Source organism: Heptranchias perlo, chromosome 15 (assembly GCF_035084215.1).
Source record: "Heptranchias perlo isolate sHepPer1 chromosome 15, sHepPer1.hap1, whole genome shotgun sequence".
NCBI classification, from domain to species: Eukaryota; Metazoa; Chordata; class Chondrichthyes; order Hexanchiformes; family Hexanchidae; genus Heptranchias; species Heptranchias perlo.
Window position 1 is genome coordinate 39900278 of NC_090339.1, and position 11363 is coordinate 39911640.

The 11363-nt window shown below is 41.2% G+C and overlaps 1 protein-coding gene across 1 annotated transcript; it reads right to left on the reverse strand.

Moving 5' to 3' along the window:
* Positions 1-2253: 2253 nt before the first annotated feature.
* shisa2a (shisa family member 2a) lies at positions 2254-11104 on the reverse strand (the record flags this gene model as incomplete). The annotated part of the gene is made up of 2 exons (XM_067996674.1): positions 2254-3624; positions 10807-11104. Coding segments are annotated over 2 exons (828 nt in total), but the record flags the coding sequence as incomplete, so codon positions are not given.
* Positions 11105-11363: the final 259 nt, after the last annotated feature.

An 11363-nucleotide genomic window follows, 5' to 3' on the forward strand; every position in this document is an offset into this window, starting at 1 on the left:
GCTGGGAACCCGCAGGCCTGCTAAATTCGAGCCCCCAGAGTCTCAAATCTAATCTGAATAATTCAGCTGTTCGCTGAGGTTCCAGGATAAACTCACTGAGAATCCAGGATGACTTTTAAAGGTAACTTCAGCAAAGTTGCATTCCCAAAGTGAAGCCTTATTAGATGGGGTTGTGGGTCAGAGAAACAGGGCTTTAATGTTATAGCGCTATCTCCAACTTGTGTTCCCGTTGCTTTGGGAGCATTGCTTCATTGAATTTGTCTTTTACTCTTTCCAAGAGTGTCCTACACTAAGGGCCTTTGCCCTTCACCTTGGTTTCACAATAAAAAATATTTTTGAAAGGCAGACTTATTTAAAAAAGAAATGTAGGTTTTCCAATGATTTCTCAAAATAGGAAAGAAAACGACTAGAAAAAACGTTCTATGCATTGTGAAAGGCAAATAACAAAAACAAACGTGTTTTAAATGTAACCATATAATCCATTTGGATGAAAAATCAAGATGGGGGTGTGGAATCTCCCAATATGTTCTGCTAACATGCGCTGGGTGTGTAGAAGCAGAAAATTAATCTGACCTGGTAGTCCTTTATTAACCCATGATTTTCCAAATGACAATTCATTTTGCCCCAGATTATGGTCTCTAAAAGTTTCCGCACCACTAATGTTAGGTTGACTGGCCTGTAGTTACTGGGTTTATCCCTCTCCCTTTTTTTTTTGAACAGGGGTGTAAACATTTGCAATCCTCCAGTCCTCTGGCACCACTCCCATATCCAAGGAGAATTGAAAGATTGTGGCCAGAGCCTCCACTATTTCCACAGCATCTGGATGGGGTGACTTTTCTACTTTGAGTGCTGCCAACCTTTTAAGTACCTTCTCTTTATCTATTTTTATCCTTTCCAGTTTCTCTACCCCTTCTCCTATACTGTGACATTAGCTACATCCTCTTCTTTTGTGAAAACAGATGCAAAGTACTCATTTAGTAACTCAGCTATGCCTTCTGCCTCCACAGGATGATTTCTTTTTTGGTCCCTAATCAGCCCCACCCTTCCTTTGACCACCCTTTTACTAGCAACTAATGGTGATGCACTGAAATTGCACTGATTAACTACTGGTTATACTGGTAACATTCAGATTCCCCTCATCACTAACAATAATACAATAACTCACCGATAGTTTATATGTAACTGGTAGTAATCCTATGACACACTTATATTTACGCTGAAACTACAGCCAGAATTCTCCTGCACTGCACAAGGTGCGGTCAGGCTCCCCAGTCAATGGCACTTTTAATCCCAGCTCTCTTCCTATCTCCTTGGACTCTGGTTTGGACTCAGGTTGTGTGTGACGATGACAAATCTGAACTGGGAACCTCAGTCAGAGCCGATATGTACTTGGACTTTATACGTCAAAACCGGCTGGCATAGACCAAGATATTGGAGGGTACCCAGCACCTGGGGAACCATACCAATGCAAAAGTTAGCACTTTTAGCAGATGATGGGAAGAAGTTAGGATTTTTTTTAAATTATAGAATTCAAACTGAGGTCTTTCTTCCCCCTGAAAGGAACCAGAACCAACATGTCATGATAACCTACTTGCAATCTTTGGCTTCAGGAGCTTAGTCAGTTAGGCATATGCACTATAATGTTACAGGAACTTTAAAACTAATCTACAATTGTAAAGAAAGCAGCAGAGCGAGTGACCTCTACTGCTTTTTGGTGCAAGACCATTGTACTGAGCAGACTATCCCATTTCCAAAGCAGATGCTAATAGTTTTTGTAAGCATTTGGAATTCTGATTCACTAATTTATGCATTCAACGCTTGAGACAGAACACCTGTGGCACGCATTTCTGTCATCCTACACCAGACAATTTGGCAAAAGCACAGAACAGATGTATCCAACCCAAATAATTAAAAATTGAACTATTTCCACCTTCAGCTGTGCATTCCCACCCACCATTCTGCTAACTTTTGTCTATCATTGGTTCGTCCCCTCTTCCTGCAGTCCACCATTGACACCAGAGGTTTTAGCCACACCACCTGAATTCTGGAACTTTCCCCCTAAAACTCTTTACCTTGCCACTTCTCTCCACTCCTTCAAGAGCCCCTTGAAAGTCACCCTTTTGACTGTGCTTCCAGTCCCTTCCCTATCCTCTCTCCTACATCATGCTGGGTGTCGATGCTCCTCCTATAGAGCACCTTGTGATTCTTCATTACACAAATGAGGCTATGTCAATGCAAGTTGTTCACATTTTTTAATTTACATCCTGAGAAAATGTACAAAACATAACTGTCCTTTACAGAAATCGTATATAATACATTTGGAGCAAAGGTAGCTGATAGGCTGTTAAAAAAGCATTCCTGTCTGGAAGTAAAAATATAAGGGACTTCTAACAGAAAAATATTTTTTGCACAATATACAAAAATATATTTACAAATCCTTCTGCATTATTGCAAACCTACATTACAGTGGTATGTCAGAGCTCTGTCAACACCAATTCTAGAACCCCAACTTAGCACGCTGAACTGAATCTGAGACTTCTCTGTACAGTTTTGTGCTGCACTGAAAGCATTCAGCCAGAGAAGCCTACATACACAGTCCTGTAATGGCCAATGAATTACAGAAAAGATTACTTTCACAGAATAAGATGAAGAATGTTGATTAATGAAGAAGGTTTAAAGGTACAGCAATCAAGGGCGAGGGGTGTTGACTATTGATTAGGCTTACCAGAGAGCTAAAGAAACTGTCTTTGAAGAACTGAAAGAACCATTGAAGGGGGTAAAATTCCTCTATTCACTAATTTTAGTAAAACCCACTGTGAGCAAAAGTGGCATCTCCACTTTATACTCACAATGACTTTTTCAGTAAAATTAGTATAGATGAATTTCAATCAAAGGGCATGGAGGAGATCAAGATGTAGAGGATTTAGCACTAAAAGTTGACATAATGCAGTAACATTAAAATGAAGGAAGAAAACTTACATATTTCATAATTTTTAAATAATTGGATTTGATTAAATAATGCAATTTCTATTGAGAGACAAGAACATGTCAGAGGTTCCATAAAGACTAGATATGGTCTTTGTGTGGATGATTCTTACAGAGTCACTGCAGGGTACATCAGCTGGTCACCATTTAATGCCCCATGTGAATAAGGATTATTAGGTTGTTGTCCATATCCTTGTCTATCCACATATGCAGGAGTCATTACTAATGTATGATCTGGTGGAATCCCATAGCTAAGATATTGTGCTGGTAAGAAGGGATTTCCTGTGGACTGAGAAGGTAGAAACTGTTGAGCTTGGTGGCAGCCCATGACTGGGAAATTTGTAGGCATGTTCATGTAGAGGTTGATACCATCTGTGCCCATGGAGCAGATGTTGTTCTGCCGTCCCATGGAGCTCCTTGTGGAAGTAGTTGTGGTGCTGGAGGTAGAGTGACGGGAGGGAGTTCTGATACCAGTTGGAGGAATGGGCTCCAGCAAACGGCTCTGGGTGGGGGCATCCTGCTGGTTCTCCTCTGGCTTGGGTTTCAAGCATCTGCAGCAGCAAACCGCAATGAATGAACCAACTATGATGAAGGCTACAAATATGGACCCAACAATGAGGAATGGCAAATACATGGGAACTGCAAAGGAAACATGAAGAACGAGCGTTATCATTGGGCACAGTAGTAGATATTCTGCTCTAGTAAGAATCAAGTCTTTAAAACAGGAGTACAAACACCTAAAGGTTTTTTTTTACATTACAACTTGGTGCAGTTCAGTTGTGTGGAGCACTTTTAATGTGACCTAAGTGAAAACCAAGTTTTTGAAGGAAGTTATTGATGGTGAGGTCACGTTTTAAAGGGCTCAGTGATGTTTCTTTGTGATTAAATTTTTAACCACATGAAGTAATTAAATAATAGTGACTAATATTTTACATTTCATAAATATTAAATACATTTCCCAATTTTACCTATGATTTAATAAATACTGCAACCTTTTTTGTAATGACTACTGATAAGGTGCAAATACATTGTCCTACATCGTCTTGCTTCTCCCTGCATCTTCAATGTGTTGAAATCAACAATAATTCCATTGTCTCTAACTCCAGTTCATTTTTCCCCCAGGATCACCAAACTGTAGAATTGCTTACTTCCCTCAGTCTTCCCTTCCTTCTACTATCATCATGCTTTTAAAACCCAGTAGTAGCATTACTCAATCATTACTTCCTGCTTCTACCTTCTCCTTTACTCTTTTCAACCTTGATGTCCTGCACTATGGGCCTTGGCCTTTTACTTTAGTTTCTAAATAATAAACAACATATTAAAAAAAATGGACTCAAATCTCTCAAGAGTTACATTTAATGAGACTAGGTTTTGCACTTAATGATTCCAATGTGATCTGTAGTTTGGAAAAATATGGCTGCGATTAGATTGGCACCAAACCTACCTGTGGGATTACTTTGCATAGATTCAAGTTGCTGTGATTAGTTGATGAATATGTGTTTTATTGTGACAGACAACAAAATCATCATAATTTAAAGCAGATCAGTTATACAAATCTTCTTGAGTGGAAACAAAATTTGTATTGGACTGTCAATGTTCAATTTATACCACTCATTTTGTGGTTTTATTTTAAACAATGATTATATTATTGTTAGAGATTTTAGTGGCGACTATTAGAAGTGTGAAAGGTATATTAGCACTTCACATAGTCATGTGATGTGACTGCTTTTAACTCTGTTCTGAAATCCTGAATGCTCACAATTCAGGAAATTGCATCCACGTGCTTCCGTCACCTTTTATGGGCCATAATTTGCTGTGGCAGGGCATCTAATGGCATCTGCCGTTAGTTGGACTTGCCCTTGCACGTTTAGGTTTTTAAAATTTTTGCGTGGCAAGTTGCTGAAAGTGCGAGCCGATAACGTCGCAGCGAGGGGAAACCGGGCATCTGGGACCTGAGCGAACAGGACAAGCAACTGGGTATCTTCTTAACCAATCAGATTGAAGGACTGTGAAATTAAAAGCGCAAGGACTGAGAAGGAACTGCAAGTTAGAATGGGTGAATTCAATGTCAGATCAGGTATAGAAAGAAAAATAAAGGAAGGGAAATAAAGATTGGATTAAGAGAGAGAGAGAGAGAGAAAAAAAGAGACAAAGAAAAAGTTTTTAAAAATTAATTTAAAATTTGAGTTTGAAAATCTCCAACAACAATTAAAAGCTGAAGGAATGAGACTTCGCACTTGTAATAGTTAATTTTCAGTGCCAGAGAGGTTGATTGGCAGTAATTAAAACTTATTGCGTCGTTAAAAGGGTTACTTAGACTGAAATGGACAAGCCCTAACTTTCTATGGCGAGTTTAATTCGTATCTACCGCACAAGATCCCGAACTTCACACCGCTCAATGCATTTCAATGCTGAGGCAGACAGCGAGATGCCGTTTTCACAAAGCTAACTTTTGGATTTCCGCGAACCTGCCCTCGCCTGAAGTTGCTGTAGCATTTGCGCATAAACAGCGAGCGCCATTAGCTTCACTGTTATTTTGACACAAGATTATGGCCCTATATATTTTAATGAAGCTCTTGAGTTTTGCTCTAATGTTAACTGGAAATTTCAACTGGACAAATAATAGGCAGAAATCAGTCAGTACTGATCTGCGTTGAATTTCACGCTCCATTCCACTCCATCTGCACCAATATTTGCAGCATAATCGACTAAAATTGGCCATTGGCTCAATATATTTTTATTCATTCTTGGGATGTGGGCGTCGCTGGCAAGGTCGGCATGTTCCCATCCACCTGCTGCCCTTATCCTTCTAGGTGGTGGAGGTTGCCGGTTTGGGGGGTGCTGCCAAAGAAGCAATAGCAAATTGCTGCAGTGCATCCTGTAGATAGTACACACTGCAGCCACAGAATGCTGAGAATGCTGGTGGTGGAGGTTTAGACTAGTGGATGAAGTGGTGGAGAGGCTTTGAAAAGTTAGCTGGTGAGCCACTCGTCACAGAATACCCAGCCTTTGACCTGCTCTATTAGTCACAGTGTTTATGTGGCTGGTCCAGTTGAGTTTCTGGTCAATGGTGATCCCCAGGTTGTTGATGATGGGGGACTCCCAGCCCAAGCCTGGATATTGTCAAGCTCTTGCTACATGTGGGCATGGACTGCTTCATTACGTGAGGAATTCTGAATGGAGCTGAACACTGTGTAATTATCAGCGAATGGCCCCACTTCTGACCTTATGATGGAGGGAAGGTAATTCTCGACCTGTCTGCAGCCTTTGACACGGTTGCCCACACCATCCTCCGCTAACGTCTCTCCTCCATCATCCAGCAGGGTGGGGCAGCTCTCGCCTAGTTCCATTCTTATCTATCCAGTCGTAGCCAGAGAACCACCTGCAATGGCTTCTCTTCCCGCTCCCGCACCGTTACCTCTGGAGTTCCCCAAGGATCAATCCCAAGCCCCCTCCTATTTCTCATCTACATGCTGCCCTTCGGCGACATCATCCGAAAACTCAATGTCAGGCTCCACATGTACGCTGATGACACCCAGCCCTACGTCACCACCATCTCTCTCGACCCCTCTACTGTCTCTGATTTGTCACACTGTTTGTCTGACATTCAGCACTGGATGAGTAGAAATTTCCATCAACTAAATATTGGTAAGATGAAAGCCATTGTCTTCGGTCCCCGCCACAAACTTCACTCCCTAGCCACTGACTTTATCCCTATCCCTGGCCACTGTCTGAGGTTGAACCATACCGTTCACAACCTTGGTATCCTATCTGATCCGGAGATGATCTTCCAGCCCCATATCCACTCCATCACCAAGATCGCCTACTTCCACCTCTGTAACATCGCCCCTCTCCGTCCCTGCCTCAGCCCATCTGCTGCTGAAGCCCTCATCCATGCCTTTGTTACCTCCAGACTTGACTATTCCAATGCTCTCCTGGCCAGCCTCCTATCTTCCACCCTCCATAAACCTGAGCTCATCTAAAACTCTGCTGCCCGTATCCTAACTCGCACCAAGTCCCATTCACCCATCATCCCTATGCTCACTGACCTTTATTGGCTCCCGGTCTGGCAATGCCTCAGTTTTAAAATTCTCATCCTTGTTTTCAAATTCCTCCATGGTCTTGCCCCTCCCTATCTCTGTAACCTCCTCCAGCTCTCCTCCAATTCTGGCCTCTTGCGCATCCCATATTATTCGCTCCACCATTGGCGGCCGTGCCTTCAGCTGCCTCGGCCCTAAGCTCTGGAATTCCTTCCCTAAACCTCTCTGCCTCTCTACCTCTCTCTCCTCCTTTAAGATAAGATGCTCCTTAAAACCTACCTCTTTGACTAAACTTTTTTTCACCTGTCCTAATATCTCCTTACGTAACTCGGTGTCAAATTTTGTTTGATAACACTCCTGTGAAACACATTAGGACATTTTACTACGTTAAAGGCGCTATATAAATGCAAATTGTTGTTGTTGTCATTGATGAATCAGCTGAAGATGGTTGGGCCTAGGACACTGCCCTGAGGAACTCCTGCAGCGATGTCCTGGTGCAGAGATGATTGAGCTCCAACAACCACCACCATCTTCTTTGTGCCAGGTTTGACTCCAGCCACTGGAGAATTTCTCTCTGATACCCGTTGACTTCAGTTTTACTAGAGCTCCTTGGTGCCTCGCTGTCAAGGGCATTCACTCTCACCTCACCTCTAGAATTCAGCTTGTATCCATGTTTGGACCAAAGCTGTAATGAGGTCTGGAGCCAAGTGGTCGTGGCAGAACCCAAACTGAGCATCAGTGAGCAGGTTATTGGTGAGTAAGTGTATTTTTGTAGTTGTTTACAAAACTGTTGAAATCTCAATTACTAAATTGTACACCTGACATAAACAGTTCCACCTGATGTTTCAGTTGATAAGTACACCACCCAATGTGGAATTGAAACTTACAGGCCAGGAAGATTCCAGGGTTGGATCTGTGGTCTGTGTTGTGTTAGTTAATCTCAGTCAGGGCCAAAGTAGGGGTGTTATAATTATCGTCACCTCTCTCTAGCCAGTGATTCCTGCTGGAACATTCGTGGTTGTGGACGTCATGAGATGACAGGATCAGGGTTGGACGCAAAACCACACCCCAACAGTCAGGCAAATAGCTTACCAGTGCTCACTGTCTGGGATCACACATGAAAATTGGCCACAGTGAGTGAGATAGTGAAGGACAGCCAGCATCCACAGATTGTACCCAACAACAGTTCAGGAGCGGAGGAGAAAATTGATGGGCAAATTATTTTTGATAAACACTTCCACACCTACTATGAAAAAATTGTCCTTTCCATAATGGTCAGCACTGAATACTGCAATGCAGAACTGTTTTTAAACAATATTTTAAAACATAGGGGGTAATTTTAACCTAACCCGCCCAGCAGGAAACTGATGGGATTGAGTCAGCCACTTGTTTTACACCCAGAGCGATTTTACAGTTTATGGAGAGTAAAATCAGACAGGGTGTAAAATGGGCAGCCGGCCAGATCCAGTCAGTTTCCCATCAGGTGGGTTAGGTTAAAATGGCCCCCATAGGGTCCAATAGTCAGAGAACTTTATAACTAGCCTCTGTGAGCAATTATAAACATACTTTTTGGGCCTCCAACAGCCTAGTTTTTTCTTCTAACGTAATCTCCACTTGGCAGAAAGAGAGTTTGTTTTGGGGCTAGGGGAGTGTCCTGGTCAGCAACTTGGTCAATGGAAGTTATTCATAAAAGGATATATATATACATGCACAAACACACTCTGTATACTTACTCCAGCACTTGAATATTTTGGCAACACCGGCAGCAGGCTGCCTAATAATATGTCTTAAATGACAAAAAGTAAGCATATATTATTTTAATATCAATAACGGTAGAAAAACGACATTGAATCACTATGTTAGAGCTATGGAAAGGGTTAGTTAAGATTCAATAGAATTATACCATTTGAATGAAAGGTTATAGTTATGAAGAAAGAATTGGTTTTTTTCAGTAGATCAGAGAAGGTTAAGAGGAAAATCAAAGAGGTTTTCAAAATTCTGAAGAGTTTTGAGAGGATAAATAGTGAAAGATAGTTTTCACTGATTGCTGAATTGGTAACAAGGGACATATATTGAGGATTATCAATAGAAGAGTGAAGTAGGAAGTTAGAAGATTTTCTTTTCATATGGAGGGGAATTTTTCACACAGATGGTTATTACAACATGGAATGCTTTATTACAAATGGCCACTGAGGCACAGACTATAACAGCAGCTAATACAGGATTGGATAAGTATTTGAAAAGGAAGAATATAACACGATACAGGGAACGGGATTGGAGTAGATAATATCAGTTGAAGAGCTAGCATTGGGACCGGCATGATTGGCCGAATGATCTCCTGTGCTGTAATTTCTATGATTCTACATTGCTAAACGAGTATCAAAAATTCTCAAAGAATGAGTGTAGTTAAACTTACATTTTTACAAGTTAATTTACCTCTCTTGATAGATCAGAGTTAAAGGCAACATCTTTGAGCCATACAGACCAGATGGTCTTAGGTTCGATCCTGGTTGCACTGAATTAGCTGATCTTGCCCAGGGTGATAGTTGGAGCTCTAATGTTGGCTACAGCACCCTTCCATTAGGGAAGGGAAAATCAGCTAGGATTCCCAATCCTGGTCATTATCTGCATTTGGCAGTCAGGTGATAACAGGATGTTATATTCGGCTGTAATATTCTCCACAGTTGTATAGCCTGCTAACACTCATTGCCAAGGCTCATACATGAAAAATGACTAATTGGATGAGTACCAAATGCTGACTGCTCAGCAACAGAGTTAACGTTTTCAGAAGAGGATACAAATATATATATATATACAATTTAAAAATCCAAATAATTACAGTAATATTTAGCACTGATTTTTAGGTCAATCCCATCAATCAATTTTTTATTTAAATATTGTAGTATCATTACTCATTCAGTTTTGTTTATTATGTTTAATTATTAATTATTTGCCTGCAACATATATATTACCTGAATGTGCTTTTTTTCTGTGACTATTTTGTATTTCCAAACAAAAAACATACTGTATAATATCCATTCCTAAGATATATTTAACACTTTATTTCCCCCTTGCTGATGGTGTTGACTATTAATGCAATACAATTCCAAAGGTTCGGACAGCCCTCTGAAGCCAGAGGTTATAAGAATTTATCTTTACACACACGGGATCCCCTCCTAGAAACAATGGTTGAAGCAAAATCTATAATAACTTTCAAAGGGAAGTAGTTAAATATTTGAAAAAGAAAAAATTAAAACTGAGGGGAAAAAGCAGGGGATAGGAACAAGTGAATAGCTCTTTCTGAGAGCAAAAATAGGCGTAATGGGCTGAGTAGTCTCTTTCTGTGCTGTAAAATATTATGATTGTATATAAATCAGGAGTGGGAAATGTGGCTGATTTTTCCCCTTCTCAACCCAGGGGAACTAAGATCAATTGTAATGAGCAATTGAAATCAGCTAAGCACAGGCTGGGGATCAAATCTGGGACCTTCTAGTTTGCTTGGCTTACCAACATACATATATACAAGCCAGCATACATATTCCAAGATTGTGCCTTTTGCTGTAACTGACCGAGTGTAGATCTCATATGTCACGTTAGCAAATTAGAAAAGTCCTGTAGAATATTTATTCTAAGACTGTATTTTAGCACCAGAATTATTTTTTTAATATAAAAGATGCTCTTTTCCTCTATTAATTCATTGCAAAAGTTGATGCATTTTTGTAGATTGGAAGAATATCTCTGATGGCACTTAAGGTAAAATTCATAATAATTGTGCCCCTACCTGATGCTGACTTGCTGTGGGAGTCCGGCTCCTGGTGCACATTGTTATCGTTGCTGCAGACGCCCTGGTCCAGTCGGTTGTCCAGCAGAGAACAGCAATACCTGAGGCCACACGAGCCGCAGCACAAGGTGAGTTCCTGACCGTCGTATCTCTCGGGACACTGGAACCCCGAGTGCCAGCTACCGTTACTGTCAGACCAGCCGTGGCAGTACTCTCCCGAGGCGGCGTGAACACCGAGCAGCCGGTTAGCAAGGAAAAGAAGCAATGTCCCAAACTGAACAGTCCCCATGGCTAAAACTAGCACAAGGAGAACGGTGGGGTTCACGGATTAAATTCCAAAAGCAGATTGGTTAAAAAGGAGATAAAGAATAAATAAAATCTCAATTCCCTTGAAGTCCTAAGCGTGTTATTGGCACTGCACTTTCCTCAATTGATTCCCCCCACCCTCTTTCTGATGTCCTGGACCTCAAACTCCGGACAATGAGGGGCGGAGTACAGGAGTGTTAATTTCTCAGTGTAAAATGGTTCTATTCATACACCTCGTTTGTTAAACTTTT